Here is a 19,650-nt window from a genome sequence, read left to right as displayed (position 1 = left end):
AGACTAAGACTAAATGGTGTGTTATTCAAAAGACTAAGAATAAGACTAAATCTGAATTTGCTGTCAAAATTAACACTGGTGTTTTGTCTATTGTTGTCTGGGCTGAAAAAAGGGACAATTCAGTTGAAAGTGGACCTGTGCACTGCAGTATTTTATAGACAAACCTAAATCTATCCAACCATCAGGTCTCCATAAAGGGATCGCCCTTTAGGGCGAGGTCGCTTGTCACCCTTAGGCGTCTTACTGGTATCACAGTATTTATTTTATTTAATCACATATATATTATTATTAATGTCATGTATTTCACTGCCAAAGCCTGAAATCACAACAGCAGATCCTCAAAAGACAAACAATTGTCAAATAAAGTCCAAACAATCACTGAAAATGTATTGCATGGAAAATGTCATATTGATGTTTTTTCTTAAAACCAAACAAGGACTTATTTCCTGCCACACCTTGCAATACAACAACCTTAGTTACAAAATGCACATACAACGCGGAACCATTCTTCAAGGAATCCACCAAAGGGGAACATTTCAGCCCAGCAGTACAGACAGTGCTTCCGTTTCCAGCGTTTCCAGCAATTTCTATGGTCGGCGAGTAAACGGAGGGACACCGCTAGTAGAGAGCAACCAACGACGAGAGACCGAGGAGGTTTCTAGAAAAAACGTGCACCGCAAAGCGGACTGGACGGCCACTCTGTCTCCCTCTCTCCTCTCCTCTTCTCTCCACATCTAAGTAAAGACATATCAGACTACACACACTCACACACCGCCAGACAGACAGACAGATGGCTAAATGGGGAGAAGGGGACCCTCGCTGGATCGTGGAGGAGAGAGCTGATGCCACCAACGTGAACAACTGGCACTGGTGAGACTAGACTAGAGGATGAGGACAGGAAGAGATAGCAACATGACATGATGGGTTCTGCAAAAAAAAAAAGCTTAATGCTGTATTAATGAAAGCTTTGCGCCTATTTCTGTCTTTAGACAGTCTTCTAACACCATTATGGGACACTGCCGAATGGTGAAGTGAAACATTAAATTCACAAAGTTGTATTTGATGGAATTAGGCTACGGGTTAGCTTGAGTTAGCTAGCTTCGTTGCTAGCAAGTACAGTTATCCTCTAGCTGTGTGATGGCACAACCAACGTTGTCACATCATTGTGTGTTGTGTTACAGTGTGGGCCCTGGTGGAGGTTGTTATTGTTACATGTTCAAATGCTCGTGATTTAAAACTTTAATTGGTACATTTGAACAGAAGTCTTAAATTCTTGAATGGACACAGCTTCAGATTATATATATATATATATATATATATATATATATATATATATGTTTTACTAATTAAACAGTAATGAAACATATGAAAGCACACTCAAAATGGTAGATATTATGAAAGCCGGTTAGAAGTAAATATCAAGCTAGTACATCACATAATTTCATATTGTTCGAGTGATATTGGAGGGTTTACTGCTAAATGCTGTTTAATCTCCACATTGGTAACTTAATTCAATGACAATAGATTAATTTGTGCCTAGGGCTGTTACATTACATTATTTAATTGTTTCTTTTAAACAAAAGCTGCACATGGCAGATATGACAAATAAGTTATATATTTAATAACTTTATTCTTAAAAAATAAAATGAATAAGAAATATGAAATTATCCAATCTTGATTATGACAATTATGCAAAAGATTATTGTGATGAATGATCTAAAATTATTGTGATTAGACGATTATGTAATAATTGTGACTGGCCTATTTGTGCCCTTTGCTTTCTGTAAAGCGACCGTTGACAAATGAATACGTTATTTGACTCGTCCATTTCATGGGTCTTCACAGGACTGAACGTGACGCGACAAACTGGTCGTCTGACAAACTAAAAGCTTTGCTCCTCGGTCTGAGCGTGGAGAACGAGGAGGGAACGTGCGAGGTCACCGATGTCAGCAAGGTGGAAGGAGAGGCTTCCATCAACAACCGCAAAGGGAAGCTCATCTTCTTCTACGAATGGAACTTAAAAGCCACTTGGACAGGTACAGTACACAGTCATTTTCCTTGCTGATTCAACACCAACATTTGGGTTGGGCAGGATAACATTTACCTATGTCATTTAATGTAGATACTGGTGGATGGCTATAATTGTAGGTTTCGGTTTGCGTCTGTCCCATGTTTTTGTCCCTGTTACTGTAGCAGAGTGGCTCAGAACCGGATGTGCTTTGGGAAATGGAAGCCATTCATCCAGTGGTTGTAATAGCATGTTTATTACTAAAGTAAACTTTCGTGTTTGTACCAGGCCAGCCAAGGGGGCTCATAATAGAAATCAGCCTGGCTCAATATCTGCCGCTGTTGCAGGGGCAAGTAAACAAACCTACGAGTCACAGCCAAAAAAATACTAGCATAATTTCCCACTTTCATGCACTCACCACTTTCCATATTAACAAACAGGGACAAATTGGGCATCATTTCAAATCTGCGTCTTTGTGTGTTTTTTGTTTTACCAGGGACAACAACTGCAGGGATCACAAGCAAAGGAAGTATTGACGTTCCAAACCTCTCTGATGAGAATGACATGGAAGACCTTGATGTAAGTTGAGCTTTGCAAACCAACCTTGCCATTCAGTATTTGTAGTTTCAAAGTCATTTACAGAATTACTTTAGCTATCAAGCCAAGCTCTGGTCGGGAAAGTTTGTTGATCTCTGATCAGTCTGTGAAACTAGAAAATTAGCTTACCAACCACAGCCAAAAGCCGTCTAAGGGTTGGCCTTACAGTATATTCCATTCCCACTCTGCTGTTCAGAGGGGCACTTATTAAGCGATAGAAGAATAGAGTCCGTTTGGATCTTCTTCAGGAATAGTAGATACTATTCCTGAAGAGGATCCAAACGGATCGAAACGTTGAAGCAATAAAACAGAGCTGAGTATACCAGTGTTGCGGACTCTATTCTTCTATTGTACTGCTGTTTGTCCAGCACCTGGGCTAGAGTGGATTTGTGCATGCACTATCACCCCTGTCATTTATTAAGCGTACATCATATGATTATGTTTATATTTACTAGTATCAGTAGTAGTACCAGATGTAGCAGCAATATTAGAACAAGTAGTAACATTATTGATATGATTCATATTATTTATGGTGGTGACATGTTGTGATGTTTGTCCAGATTAATATTACGCTAAACAAAGATGAGCCGGAGACACCGCTGACCTCACTAATGAAGACAAAGGGAGCAGAGAGAGTACGTGAATCCCTGGGAAGCTACGTAGGCTTCCTAAAAACAGGTGCGTGAGACCATTTCACTGATTAGGTGGTATTTCTCTCAAAGTAGTGGAATGTATTCATAGTGGAAAGTCTGTAAAATCAAAGCCTTGTCCACGAAAAAAGACAACTGACCACTGTGTGGTCCGTGAAGTCAGATTGTGTCAAGTCCATGTCCCTGCCATTGTCAGACAGCCACTGTCTCTAAAAACCTGTAAATGACAAGTGAAAGTAGTTTGAAACTTTCTGTGCATATGAAAATCTTTTTCATTTAATGAATTACATCAACATTGTTGTTGTGAAGCAGTATTTACTTGTAGATTAAGTATTCATAAATATTGCTATTTCCATTTGGCCAACTGTAAAGAATACTATACACCATTGGGTATGACCTACTCAATGTAATCTTTCACTAGTGATTCACTGGTGGTTTTGAGAACAAAACTATGGGGGGGAAAAAAACTCAACCAGAAACGGGTATACCCCCTCCTAGAAACTGGGGACTGCAGTTATGAACAGAAGCTAATCTGACTGATTATTACTACATCATTTGTGACACTTGGAGATTTAAAGAATGACACATTAGGGACATGGAGACAAATCAAACTCAAGACGGAACGGAGGACATAGTAAAGGATCAGTTGTCTTTCCATCTTTTTTCACTCAGAAGTCTTTAATTTTACAGACTGATTTAAGTGGTTAACAAAGTCTGTTGTAATAGAAAATAATTATGACAAAGTCCTTAACCAACAAAACCAACAACACCACTGTTTTCTCCACAGAGTTCACGCAGGGAATGATTCTACCCACCGCCAATGGAGTTTCTAAGACTTCTTCACAGTCCAAAGCCAAGGTTGATAAAATGCAGGTTGGTCCAGTTTTTTTAATGAATTCATCTGTGGTTGTAATTAGGCCAGTAGATAGAGTGACAGGCTTCTAGTAGGACAGCTCTGTCTGTCTGTTTTGGGTCTGCTGCAGACAATTTCCAGAAATGGATCATTAAGTTTTATTTCTGTTCTATTTCTGTTATGAAGTGCTTTTCATAGCATAAGTGATGAGAAACACATTTTGGTATTTGTGTAATAAAGTCGCACATATGGGGCTGCAGTGGCTCAGGGGTCTAAGAAGGGTTCCCAGTTCAATCCCAGGCTCCCCCAGAGTTAGTGTCGAAGAGTCCTTGAGCAAGACTCTGAACCCCTAGTTGCTCCCGGTGAGCAGGTTGGTGCCTTGCATGGTTTCCTCCGCCATCGGTGTATGAATGTGTGTGAATGTAAGGCACAATCTCTGTAAAGCTCCTTGGATAAAGGCGCTATATAAATTTACCATTTACATGTCATGTATCATTGATTAATGTGGGTTCCAAGATTATTCATGCCGTATCTGATCTCCAAGATTATTATACAAATGTACAGTAAAGCATTGCTTTGTTCTGTGTTAACAGATCAATTCCTCAGGCAGCTCAGCCCCTAAAACCAACGTCGGTGTTAAGATTCCTACTTGTAAATTCAGCATTAAGGACACCTTCATGACCTCACCAGGCGAACTCTTCAGGGTCTTCATCAACCAAGAGGTGAGAAGCATGACATGCTCCACCCTTTCTTTTACATGTCAATTATTAACAATTTTGCTGCCATTTTAAACATAGCTGTAGTAAGCAGCTGCCAAATCCGCTAGTGACTCAAATAATGTATAATAATGTATCCGCTAGTGTTACTTAAGAAAACATTGGAAAAGGCCAGCTGTACGCTATGGTAACACCTGGACACGTTCGCGCACATAGCAGACGATATGTGCGTGGATCATATGCCAGGCGGGCACAAGAATCAAACGGCTATCAAATAAAAAAAAAACGCGTGAAAAAAGACGATGAAATGACCGTGCTGCTCCTTCCTCTGTTTACAATGTAAACAGATGGGACGGAAGCTACGATTGGGCCTTGGACAGGATCCGGTGAGAACCGGAAATACGGCAGGATACATTTAGGAGGCGGGCCTAAGACTCCGAAACGGCTATATACAGCGATCATACTTTTAATTGTTTCATAATGATTAAAGCTAATTACATTTCTGGGAACGACGGGCATCGCAGCGTGGTACAGCGGGAAATCAACGGTTTCGACGGGGATCGCGAGAAATGAGTTAAGGTGGTGCTCTTTTTCAGAACAATAGATGATGCTTCAATACTAGATTGCCTGGTAGCAAGTAGTGAGGTTTGCAGGCGTCAAAGACATGGTACTCAGATAACAGATGTACTAAATATTCCTGTGTCCATAGAGCGATAATTTTTATTTCTGTATTTCTGTGCAGCCTACTTGTTCTACAATTTTAACAGTGTTTTTCATTTGTATCCCTCCCTTATGAAATGTCCTCTTGTTTTATTAATTTATTTTTGTGTTGCCCTGTAAACACCTTGTAATCCACCTGTTTTTTAAAAAGGTACATTAAATAAATAGGTCTCGACTTCAATAAAGCAGTGTCCATTTTATTAAATGTTCCTTATGTTGTAGATGATCCAGGCATTCACTCATGCGCAAGCAACAGTCGAAGCAGAGAAGGGTGGAAAGTTTCGTCTGCTGGATGGAAATGTGCTGGGTGAATTCACAGAGCTGGTGAGAGCTTCTTGCCTTACAAACATGCGAACGCAATACGTCAGTTTGTTTCCCAGAGTTTAATATTACTATAGCTTAACAAAAAGTTATTCTATAAAGTTGTCAATGCCCAGAGGTGTGCATTTGCATCGGACTTGTGTACATATCTTGGCATGCTTTTGGCTGTGTTGTGCTGTGATATTTTGATGTCTCTCTCGACACCTTATGATTGACACAGTTTTCACTTGTCTTCTGATTAGGTTTATGAGCAGAAAATAGTAATGAAGTGGAGGTACAACACCTGGCCCTGTGGTAAGTTTGAGATTAATTCATGTTTAATATAGAGTTAGAAGTTTGTCAAATACATGTCAGAAACGATCAATGCACTGCCCTTTGAGCTGGAGCTGGTCCCCGGTCACTGCTCAATGTCTGACCACTAATATCTAGGATGGATGTAACGCAGAGGTCACATTTCCACACAGGGATCAGTACCTCATTTAATCTCAGACCAGTAAGACTCACTAATCGGGAGATAAGCGACCGTCAGGTCACAGTATACACAAAGAGGCCTGTAAGTGCGCTGTAAGTTTGCACTATTTGGCGGCGGTGGCAGGGGGTCCCTGGGGGTCCGTGGAGGTCCGGGGGTCCTGAAGGTTGTGGTTTGGCAGGCAAGGAGTGTGTGTGGAAAATTTCACATTGATGGGGGCAACGATGGCGGGGATATGAGTAGGGCAAAAGTGTGACGTGACGTGACTGACTGACTGATTGACTGACTGACAGCCGGTGGAGGTTTTGATAGTAACTGCGACCTGACGGTCGCAATAAATTCATTTTTTAATTTGGAAATAATAAATAGAAAATGTCATGTTTATGGTATGTGTCATGTAATCTCATGCAGGGTTGACAGTTTACGAGACGTCACACGAACACCAATGTCATTCATATACTCATGGATACTAATTTGCCCTGCCCTCCTACAGAACATTACGCGACAATCACACTGAGCTTCTCGGATAGGGGCAACGAGACAGAGCTGAAGGTGGAATGTCGAGGGGTTCCTGAGAGTGAAGAGGAGAGAACGAAACATGGATGGCAGAGATACTACATCGAAGCCATCAAACAGACGTTTGGATTCGGAGCGCGAATCTACTGATGATCATGTCTTTTTTTTCCGTTTTTGTTTTTAAATCATGTTTTGGTTTCTCTGGCACAAGATCTCTCCCAATTGAAGCTTAAAAAAACCAGTATAGAAAGATACTGTACATTAAAATAGGCAGGAACAGAAAAACAAATGCAACGGTCCACTTGTCTGTGTGTATGTAAAAAAAGAAAGAAAAAAAGGACCTATTTAAATTCTATAACTGATGTCATAACTGATGTTTATCAGTTTAAGGACTTTATGGAACCACTAATGGAAATCGGGTCCCATTCTATACGTATTTAATGATTCCGAGAGGGACGAGAGAAGTTTTAAAATGTTAGTCGTTTTTTTTCTGTTATTTTGAAAATGCAACAAAAATATAATTTACGTTGCTTTGAAAATGAATGTTTTTTATTTCCTTTCTTTCTGAGTTGAGCTGTAGTTTAAACACATTGAAATGCATGTTCCATTGAAAACTGTACAGTGGGGGGAAATACGGTAACTACTGGAATTGAAATATACTAGTGGACTCTGTCACATTAGCTAAGCTGTACTGTAGTGCCAGCAGTTTATTTTGTACATTATTCTTTTTTTCTGATTTTATCATGCACTTGACAGCCCTAAGCTGAGTTAGGATTAGGAAAACATCAGAACATATTGGGTTTTTGAGCAGGATGGCTGAACATAGATGTTGGAACATGTAAATAATTTCAATTTCTTATGCAGTTACCTTGCGTAGCATCTTTAAAAAATGTTTACTTTATTCGGCTTTGAATTGTAAATTCAAGAAAAAATAATCATACTTTTCTGAATAGGGTTAATCTATTTATTCATTATTTCATTCCTGCGCATTGTACAGGTTTCATCATGTAATAAACCAATCCCTGTATCCACGCAATTGTTTTTATTGGGGCACAACTTTAGCTTTCGTATGTATATTTTGATTTGAAAAGATAATAGAAAATACACTAAAACCTATTTGCTCCTGGGAGCATTTCGCTGTTTCTATGTGTCATCTTTTCGACACCCAAACCTAACCCTTACCTCCATGGGGTGAGTCGCTAACCCCCCCGACGTGCTGTTGTCGAAATGATGGTCGTTCGAAAGAGCGAGATTTCCCCTTTACTCCTACAAACCTACGTATATGTTCATTTTGTTCTGTTCAAGTGTGATACAATGCTAAGTCCAAGTCATAAACACTTAATGGTATATTTCTTTAGCAGACTGTCATCTTGAGGTCATTTAGACAATTTAGAATGTCCAACATTTATAGAGGTGAGGCAAAGTTTTTACAAGTTGTTTTGTAATTTGAGCAATCTGTGAACTGAAGCCTAACCACTTAAGCCCTGTTTCCGTACATCATTGTACGATCATGGTTTTGTAAGGTATATACCAGTAAGACGCCTAAGGGGGACAAGCCCTTAGGTGTCACTGGCCATGTCTTGGCCATCTGGCCAGTGATGTACTGTAAATCGGTATATACCATATATGGAGATATGCTGCGAGACCCCAAACATGCTTACTCAGTTATTCGTTATGTGAAAGTCCTATGACTTCATACATACAATCCCTTTTATGCCCATATATGGAGATCCCTGACTGTAGAACCAGCCACATACTGTATGGGCTGTCTTGGCCATATATGGATTCTGTTAGTGTGGCATGTGGCCGATGTGACCTCCATATATGGGCATTCCCATATTATATGAAGTCCTGTTAGATATGGGCTTAATGATGACATCAGGGATCTCCATATATGGGCATGAAAGGGAATCTATACTCTATATTTACATTATCATCGTAGTTGTTTGTGTATTCATTTCATTATTTAGAATCAACACTCGAAAGGAACACGCTCATTTTCTACAATGTTTTATTCAGACAATCTACAGCACAATTCAAATGCAAAGTTTCTTCTTAAAAACATCCATTTAGTTGGTGCTTTAAAAATTATATACAGGAAACCATTTACTACAAAGGCTACTATTAACAAAACAAACTTTTTGTTTTTTTACAGGAAACGGTACACCCCATGTAAAAAAAAGCATTCAAAAGGATGTAAATTGACTTTGAGGTCTAATTGGTTAGTATGGTAAAACAAATCAAGCCATTGTTTCAGTTTATGAGTTCACCACCATGAGGCCATTGCTGAAACAATGGAATTCAGCGTGAGTAATAATGCTGATGAGCAGTGTTTAAAACCTGAGATATGGCAGTTTGTCATTTCTAAATGGAAACACTGAAATATATTATGCTGTACATTTTCTGTGTGCTATAGACCAAATCAGAATGTTTGTAAATGAACAGGTGGGGTGATATTTCTGGATGGATATGTCTATGGATATCTACACACAATATAAAGGCAAACATGTATCCAGTATGTGAGCTACATCGACTTTGTCAAAAAGTGGATATTTAGAACAAAATTAAATGATATATATATATATTTCTAATAATACTTGATAACAAGATCATAAGTGTTCGGTTCTTTCAAAGAAAAAAGAAAAGAAAAAACGGTTAACAAATAATACTGCCCCAAAACAACAAAAAGAAAATGTATCTATTATTTTTGTGTAATACAGCAAACAGACATTTTAAAAAGTCAATACTTTTTTTTATGTTACACAATTTACTTCACTATAATAGATGCTACCATAATTGAGCAATTTCAATTAATTAACTATTCACAGTCAACCTCACCCTGGCAATAGAATCACTTATGAAAAACAAAGAATTAGCATATATCACCTATCCACCTTTGAGAATGCATCATTTGAAATGCATCATTTAATATCTCACAAACAGACGTTGCTCAGCAATGTTAACAATCGCTGGACAAGTTGGACTGGAAACAAGTTATTAATTTAACCACATGAACCCTAGCATACCTATTTTTCTGTAAAAATAGCTACAAGTTCGCAGTGCATCACTATTTTCGGTGAAGAGACTTTGTGCCCTATTTTCGCCAAGCTAATCCCTAAACCCCTATTCCCCTAAACTTCTTTGCCTTTTTTTACTATATTGAAAAACTTTAAATTGTTCAAATATCTGATCTAAGGCTATTTGAAGTATTTTAAAATGTTTTTCAAAATAGTAAAAAAAGGCAAAGAAGTTTAGGGGTTTAGGATTTTGCATGGCAGAAAATATGCCCCCTAGTGTACAAGGGAAAATGGAGGAGACCAGGTACAGACCCTTGGGAGACCGAGGTCAACTCGGTTTAAGTGGTTAAATGTTTCTCAAAAACAGTTTTGCTTTCACATCATCAGGAATGAAGAGTCATGAGAAGGCACTTGTGTGCCCAAAATGACATCTCATTCAGGAATCTTAAATCTTAAAAAAAAAGAAAAGAAAAGTGAATAAATGAATGAGACAATGTCGGCTGTTGTTACAGAAGCAGTTTTCTGAGGCTTTGCAAGCACAGTCACAAGCAGATGTAGAGCTCTGACTCCATGTCCTGCAAAAGGCAAAATTACACATCAGGAAATAACTGTGTGTGTGTGCGCGTGTGTGTGTGTGTGTGTGTGTGTGTGTGTGTGTGTGTGTGTGTGTGTGTGTGTGTGTGTGTGTGTGTGTCCATGCAGTTGCATTTTCAAACAGAAGTCAGCATATATATATATTTTTTATGTTGGTGAAATACAGCAATATTACAAATATACTCTTATGTAATCATAATATTTAAAATTGGTATAGATTATTATGTAAAACATGAAACATGTCTGTGCTTCCCTTTCAAAGGATATCATAATATGGTTAGTAGAGATCACATACACTGGAGCTTGCATTGTTGTCCAGTGAGCTGATGCTTGGTTTAGATGCCTTTTCTCCCACTTCTATCTGCTTTTTGACACAAAGGTCTTGCTGTTTTGTCCTAAAGAGGAAAATATGATTGTAAAGCGTTAACCACTTAAACACTAGCATCCCTGACCCTTTTCAGGATCTGTTAATTGACATTTTTGTTTGATTATCATAATGATCAGTGCACCCCTAGGATTAAACCTTTAACTTAAAATGGGACGTATGAGTGAATAATGGTTTAGTAATTTAATACCATAGCACATTTATCTTCTAGCACTCAATTCCAATGACAACATGTTCATGGCACTTTGCACTTTCTTCTGTTTCTCTGGATAAAATAGTTTTGTTTTTATTTGAGCTGCAAAGTCATTGTGAAACAAATCCAATGAGATTGTATGTCTGGGTGTATGTAGGCTACTGTATGTATGTATGTATGTCACTCTGTACGTAATGACTCAATATACTGAATAGTATATTCACAGTACAAGACCATGAAACTTCAAAGATCTTAATAGTTGACATACAGTATGGTGAAATTGAAATATGAAAAAGGCTGGCGATGGTCGCGCAGCTCAACTATGCACACGTTGTTTGTACATTGCATTTCTTTTTCAGTCCAGTGAGATGAATTCATTCCATCTCTACCTGTACAAGGACCACATGCTCATCGTTCTGGCATCTTCTTGGGTCAGAGATGAAGCATGCTCTGCCAGCTCCTCCAGGAAGTGGAACAGAGTCTCTGAGTCTATGCATTGCTTTCTACGGAGGAAGGATGAGGAAGATAATGGGGTGGGAGATGGTGAGGAAGAGGAGACGATCAAGAGGAAACAACACAACACAACCTGACAAAAACGTTTGCAAAACAAGACTTGTTCAGTGCTAACACAGAGACAATGAAACAATAACGCATAATGGCACCAAACCAAATGTATCATAACACATAATGGAGCAAAGATGAGTAAGACAAGATAAACCAGAGATACACAGATATTGAGTCGCCATCTGCATCATTATAGCTATGATACAGCAGAGAGGTTAAGAAGCAAGGTATAATAAAGTGAACCAGTACAGTACTCACATAAGAGCAAGTGATAAGACAGCGCTGCGTTTGGACTGGGTCATCATCATGCGGGTCTTGGTCAGCAGGCATTTGATGAACATCTCCAGAGCCTTGGCTGCTTTCACTTGCTTAGGACATAATAACTCTTGACACCGGCGGTCAAACTGCAAACACTACCTTGTCTTTTACACAGAGATACCCTTAATTACAATGAATGCATTTGTGACCCTCTCTCTGAGGATGTACATGGTCCATGTGGTTACATTTGCATATATAGAGTTAAATTCACTCAGAGGATTTCAGCAGGCCATGAACCAAACCACTGGTCCATTGGGCTCAACAGTAAAAGGATACATATCATCACAGGAACCGCCTGGGCAACCCTGCCCACTTCAGCGTTCTTCTGCATGATCTTTTTGATGCGTTTCTGTGTACATGCATGCACGCACACACACACACACACACACACACACACACACACACACACACACACACACACACACACACACACACACACACACACACACACACACACACACACACACACACACACACACACACACACAACACACACACACAGAATGGTAACCAAGTACATATACTCAAGTACTGTACTTAAGTACAATTTTGAGGTACTTTTACTTTACTGGAGTATTTCCAAATTTCAATACTTTTTCAAATATTGTACTTTTACTCCACTAGAATTTTGCAGGTATAAATTATTATATTATAAAACAAACATTAACCACTTCTGCCTTATTTTATACATAGGCCATTTGAAAATAGCCGACCTACAAGCTCTCAAGCTTGTGAGCTTGTAGATTTTCAAATATTTTGTACTTTTACTTTTGGTGGTTTAAGTGTATTTTTAAGCCAATACATTTGTACTTTTACTCAAGTAACATTTTCAACACAGGCCTTTTACTTGTAACAGAGTATTTTTATATTGTGGCATTGCTACTTTTACATAAGTAGCCTAAAACATTTGATTACCTTTTCCCCACCACTGCACATACACACTAGCCATAAATCATAAGCACTCTACAAGAGTTATGATTTATGGCTACATACACACAGTGAGTTGCACTCTCTCGTTAACGCAAACCAACGTCAGGTGATAAAACAAACCAAGCAAGGCAAGGTGTATATCATACTCACAGGTGCAAAACGCACGTTGTATCTTCGCTTCCCTCTAGCCATGTTTTTAAGTCAAACTTGTCTTAATAGCGTTACATTGTTGTTTTTTCTGACTGAACGTCGGGTCCGTCATGGTCGAGTCTGCATCCATTTGTTTACCTTTTACAGGAAGTCAACTGATGAGTGATGGATGGAACTGGAAGCAAACTCACTGACACACTGACCCCTCACCCCAGGGCACGCCCCCGTGACCCCTGACCAATATATGGTTTTAATTAAATCCACATTATGTTTTTTTATTTCCTTTTCAACCCTTTTCACACCAACTAAGGTCCATTATTTATTTGCATTTGAGCCACAGGATTGATTGATTGATTGATTGATTGATTGATTGATTGATTGATTGATTGATTGCAGACTTTAGTTGAAGGTTGCATAGGAAAAGGTACGGTTTCATCATGACAGTAGTAGGCTACAGTTCACTGATACAAGGTCAACTAGGATACCTCAAAAAAGAATATTTTCCCCACAATTCCATGTTTTATTGATGTTGCTGATACCATAGACAAGATGACAGGCAAACGTTGATCAAAATAACAATTCTTCTACATTCTCTAATTGTGTAGACTAACAATGATGTAACTCTTGTGAGCTTCATTTTACACTCTCAAGCCTCATTGATCTATATAAGGGTCCATTTGGTCCATCATTTAGCTGGGGACCCATGTCTGATAATGTCAAAAACATGAATTGGGCTATTTATAATTAACTCAGTTACTGCTTTAAATTACATTGGGCACATTGTTTATTCCGCTGACTTGTCCTGGAAAGCTCTCACCACCACAATTTAATTTGAGAGAGACCAAAAGTGAAGCCCTCGGGGCTTTTTGTGTTATCCTTAGCACCATTGTATTATTAACACTGTATTATGTCAATCAATCAATCAAGAATCCTTCCTGAAGAGGAACTAAAACCTAACTATCAAAACACAATTAATAATTAACTGCAGTATTGCTTTATACAGCGAAAGATAAGGTCAGGTGCATTAATATTCAATAAGAAGGTCATAAAACGCTCTCAATAAAGTAGCCTCTCTTCTCAGCAGGACAACATTTCATTTCAAACCGCAAGCCATGTTCTTCCATTTGCTATTTGCTGTCTGGGCCACATGTCAAGTGCATGGTAAGTGTTGTGTTACCTACCTACACTATAAGTATGTGTAAATGACACTGAATGTGTGTGTGTGTGTGTGTGTGTGTGTGTGTGTGTGTGTGTGTGTGTGTGTGTGTGTGTGTGTGTGTGTGTGTGTGTGTGTGTGTCTGTGTGTGTGTGTGTGTGTGTGTGTGTGTGTGTGTGTGTGTGTGTGTGTGTGTGTGTACTTGAACTTGTTTTTGTTTTGTCCCTCACAGGTAGGCCTATGGTAGAATTTGAGAAATAGACATTGTGAGGACAAATTTCAAAGGGCAATGGTTGTTTTATTGTTAAAACACGTCAAGTTTACAATTAGGAAAAGATTCGGGTTGGGTTTAGGATTAGGATTTGGATGAGGTACGGTATTTAGAGGTCAGGTTTAGGGGCCTGGGTTTGGAGAGGTGTGAGAGAGAGAGACAGAGAGAGAGAGAGAGAGAGAGAGAGAGAGTATGTAGAGCGGTATGTATATAGTCTACTCTGTCGGATGTTTTGCAGTGTCCTATTGCACTGTACAATCTGTATGACATTACCGGTAGGCCTATGAGTGTTTCTTTCCCCCTGTCGCACTGTCGCAGTGTGTGTTGAAACTTACTCTCCATGTTGTTTGGTATATTTCTGTACAAATGTCAACATAATATTATATGCTGTATACTAACTGTAGTTCAATATTTATTATACTTGGCGAGTAAAGCAATTCTATTTTGGCTAATATTCTTTGAGTTACTGTCCGTGGTCAAAACCTGTCCATGACAACAAACCTGAATACTATCACTTTCCTGTCTTTCAGTTTATACCTTGACAGCACTCAATGAAGGGAATATCGACCAGGTATATTCTCTAAAACCTTAACTCATATTTATATATTCATTATTGTTATACCTATTATGTTTTTATTTATCTGCTGTGCATGATAATTCACAGTACATGTGAATAACATGTGAGTAACATCTAATACTGATGTACTGAGTGCACTGGACCACAATGGAAACATACCCACTGGGGCTTTTTGTGTTGTGCTTTTGACTGTATCATGTACTGTTCACAATCCTTTTAATAAAGTATTCAATCAATCAATCAATCAATCAATCAATCAATACAATTGTCTGGGTGCAGCGCCTTTGACTTATCATTTGCTAATATGCCTTCTATTGTCAATCGAGGGAAACAATATTGTTGTGCGAATTGTAAGGTGGTCTGCATTATAATTGATTCACAAACCTGGTCTGTAGAGACCTGTAGGTATTTCATTTGACTCACTTGGTGGTCCAGGTGCTTGATTTGGCACCTAGAATAGTAAGGACACTGTAAACACAAATAACCTCCTTCTAGGATAATACAGAGAACCAAATACAGTAGTTATGATTGAATGTGATAAACTGTGTCTTTCCTATAGGAACGTTTTGAGAGAGAGTGGTCTCAGAGAGTTTTGCACCCTCCTTTCACGTGCCCAGATATGACTCCATCCCCTACTGTCCCTACCTCAGGTGACTTGTCGTCTCTAGACTATTCTGTATAGTCTATTGTCTGATATCTTATTTAACTGTAACTTCAGATACTGTGATAGTTCTTTAGCTTTCCTTGCAGTTGACACAGACACTATAAAGTGATTCAGATTCGGCTTTTTACCTAAAATATGATTAAGACAAGTATGTGGGTCTCTAATAACGACACACCATGTCCTCTGTTCTAGTTGAGCTTGTGAAAGCTGCAGACATTAAAGTCATAGCTGCCATGGGAGACTCGTTGACTGTGAGTGAAACTGGGTTGCTATCTATCTATGGTATTTATTATTATATTAACAAGATGTTCTGTTTGTTTACAGTGCAGGTTTACTGTGCTGTAAAAGAACCATGCTGTACCCATGTAGCCCCACTATAGTGGTGGAAGTATTTATGTAGGAGCAAACTGATAGCACCTCTTGACAGAGGAGATGACCAATGCCAAATATACACCCATGCCACAGCCCCGATTATTCATTGTGCTGTCCTGTGCATGTGTTGTTGTTGCAGACAGCTATCGCTGCCAATGGCACTACAATTTTGGCTGTTCCTTTTGAATTTCGTCAAGTGTCCTGGAGGTAATCAGAACTGCTCCTCTAAGTTCCCTTCAATTACTGAAAATGTAATGTTTTAATTTGATATCACCTAACAGAACTTTCTTCTGAATGGGTATAGATTCATGTTAACCAATAACCTATACTTAAAAAATCACACCCGTGTGAACTGAGCGGTGGTTTACCCCCCCCCCCCCCCTTCCCCCCTGTGTGTGTGTGTGTGTGTGTGTGTGTGTGTGTGTGTGTGTGTGTGTGTGTGTGTGCGTGTGTGTGTGTGTGTGTGCCTGGTCTGGCCTGGCCTGAACAACAGCGCCCCTCCCTTAACATGTGTGGTCATAAAAGGTACTGCAGGCCTGCAGGCTACATACAGACACACACGCACACGCACACACACGCACGCACACACACACGCATACACACACGGCCACGTATAGGAGACGGTGTAACCACCGCTCAAAAAAAAAGAAAATTAAGCTATTTGGTATTTCTTAATTATCTCTCCCTCTGAGCATTCCATTCTCACTTTCAACTTTTAAGAGTGAACAACACCAAGCAGTTATTGGAGGCACAGGAGAGAAGGTTTTCACAAAATCCATTAGTATTTAGCATGTACAGAATGTACAGAATACAATCATCATCGCCAGGCATAATCCACTTTTCAACTGATAATAGAGAGAGAGCATACCCTTTATACTGTATTTAAATATTGACGTTATCTTTAATGCAGTATTGGAGGTTATGGAACTTACCAAGATGTCATTACTCTGGCCAGTAAGTAACACATTTTCAGTGTAACTACGTATACAATTATGTACAATATATTATATTACATATTACTCAATATATTACAATGTGCTTAATGATATCGTTGCACTACAACTATTCTGTGTTTAATGTAAAGTGTTCATAGATACCGTATGGGTTGAATTATGTAGGTCCAACAACATTGTAATTTATCAATTCTTCACATACTGTGTAATTTAGTCATGCTGTAGCCACCCTTCTCATGATTTGTGTAAATATGAAAACATATTTTGGGTTTCTGTTAATGCATTCAAAGATATATTATTTGTCCTTTTGTTCACAGATATTTTCAAACTGTTTAATCCCAATATATTGGGTCCAGCTCCAAAGAAGCTCCTCTCTGGCGCTCCATTTACAATCAATGACACAGGCTTCAACTTTGCTATCACTGGACACAACACACTGTAAGACTCATTGTCATGTCATACTCATTATTGTTACTCATTATTACTTACAGCGTAAGCTAATGTTTATTATAGCAATGATACAAGAGAGGAGGCTCTTTTTTGTGACTGCGTACCCGTTTATTGTATGTAATATTGTTGTTGTTTTTTCTAGCTTTTTCTTTTTACTATACTTTTACAATAGGATTTTCTGACCGTGGCCATCTCTATTCTGTTCTGTTCTATTCTATTCTGCTATTGATAGAGAGGTGATGTAAAACAGGACATGCAGAAGCTGAAAAGCCCTATTTAATGCATACGCCCTGTATAGTTGAAACTAGTATACAGTACACATGTTTCTTCAGTAGATAGGGGGAGCTAAAGGAAATAGCTGGGTGTGCACGATCTACAATACCACTGACCTGTTTGACTTTGTAACTATGTATTGCATTATCACAGTTTGTCTGAGGTTCAAAGATCAAAGATCAAAACAATTATAGTCATGTATATTGGATAATGTTATGATAATGATTTATTGATGCCCATTTCATTGGTGACTCATGTATGCCTAACTCTGCCTCTTCTTCTTTGCGGGTGTGCACCTGCTCGTGTATCTGTGTCTTTGTGTTTTCTCAGAAATGTCACAGATCAGATAAGGCACATGATAGACACATTCAAATCCTATCCTGTACGTATAGTTCCTTGACATATTATACATTCATATTATTTATAATTATTTAAGACAACATGTCTTCATTTAGTGTTAAAGACAAACTAATCTGTGTTCATTCCTAGGGTCTAAACTTCACAGAGGACTGGAAGCTGGTGACTATCCTTATTGGCATGAATGACATTTGTGATTATTGTAAAGACAAGGTAAGGAGATGAACATGTATTGTTTAAATTAAGGTATCTAACTAACTCAATGTAGTTCACTGTTAATATTGCCCAACCTATTACAGAATAACACTCCTGTTCACTCCACAGAACCTTTTCTCCCCCGACAACTTTATCCACTACATGACCATAGCTCTAGAAATGATGATGAATGAGGTAAGATCTTGTTCCCTGTCATAATTGAATCACTGTCAAATCTAACCCATTTTACCTCCAGTAAAATCTTCGTAACTCAGGTCAAGGTTAGATCACAGCTAGAATTTGAAGTAAGATTTTAATTCTCCACAAGTCCACTCGAAGGTCATTTTATAGGAGCCATCGCCTATCCAAAATCAAGATCAGGGCCCATTTTTATGAATTGTCTGTTCACAAAATGCGGAAACGTATCAGACTTGAGCCTTTGACAATTGAACATGAAGTCATCATTGTTCCCCCAGCATAGATAAATGCGTAGAGCTTTGTAACTCTAAAACTCTATTGTCCAAAGTATATTCCGTACCAAAAATATCGACAAAGGAACTTAATCTTGATAACCAATCCTTTGTTTGTGTTCCAGATTCCCAGAATGATAGTGAATGTGGTGCAGATTCTTCCTATGGAGTCACTGAGAGAAGTGCAAAAACCAGGGATCGGTTGTGTGTTAAATAAGTGGGTTCCAGGCAAATGTTACTCTACAATGCATGGTTTGCTTGAAGGGCTCATTGCCTCATAACATGTTGGTTTAGATGTCCTAATTGACAGTACAACCAAATACTGCACATAAATGCTTGATACTCTACTTTTAGGAGTTTCTGCTCCTGTCTTACTGTACCTCCCGATGGCGATCCAGAACTGAACCATCTGCTAGAGATGAACTCTGTGTTCCAGGTGTGTGTGTGTGTGTGTGTGTGCACGCTTATTGTTTGACATAGAGGAGCTTGCAGTAAGCAGCAACATCACTGAAGTATTTAGTATTCAGCAAGAGGGGGACACCTGGGATCTTTAATTTATAATATTCATAATTATGTGCAACACAGAACAATGCACACATATTCACACAACTTTGCAGACAGACTATACTGACTGATCTCTCCAATTCATTATAAATGAAAGAAACCCTCAGATCGCCTTGTGTGCAGTTTCTCTGCTGCTGACTACCAGCTGTCTCTTGCCTTTCACCAGCAAAATCCAGTGCCTTATATCCAGTTTAACTCTGAGGGTGTATAGTAGGGTGGATCTTAAATGACCTTTTTCTGATTTTCTTGAGTCTCACCCCCCAATTATGTTCCAATGTACAAAAAACTGCTTTGGTTAAAATTTGGTTGAATTTCAAGCATATTTAGAGGTAGCTCAATCAAGTCAA

The 19,650-nt window shown here is 38.8% G+C and overlaps 1 protein-coding gene across 1 annotated transcript; it reads left to right on the top strand.

The window, feature by feature from the left end:
* The first annotated feature begins 642 nt into the window (after positions 1-642).
* Positions 643-7,830, top strand: LOC308306392 (activator of 90 kDa heat shock protein ATPase homolog 1-like). The gene is made up of 9 exons (XM_080751367.1): positions 643-870; positions 1,846-2,036; positions 2,505-2,587; positions 3,166-3,283; positions 4,043-4,128; positions 4,702-4,830; positions 5,767-5,868; positions 6,108-6,159; positions 6,828-7,830. Exons 1-9 carry the CDS (start codon positions 791-793, stop codon positions 6,998-7,000), a joined length of 1,014 nt encoding a protein of 337 aa, XP_080607493.1. The 5' UTR covers positions 643-790; the 3' UTR covers positions 7,001-7,830.
* Positions 7,831-19,650: the final 11,820 nt, after the last annotated feature.

This window comes from Nannobrachium achirus (genome assembly GCF_963921795.1).
Source record: "Nannobrachium achirus genome assembly, chromosome: 20".
Lineage (NCBI taxonomy): Eukaryota > Metazoa > Chordata > Actinopteri > Myctophiformes > Myctophidae > Nannobrachium > Nannobrachium achirus.
Note: the sequence above shows the minus strand (reverse complement) of the source record. Positions and strands in the feature narration are given on the sequence as shown.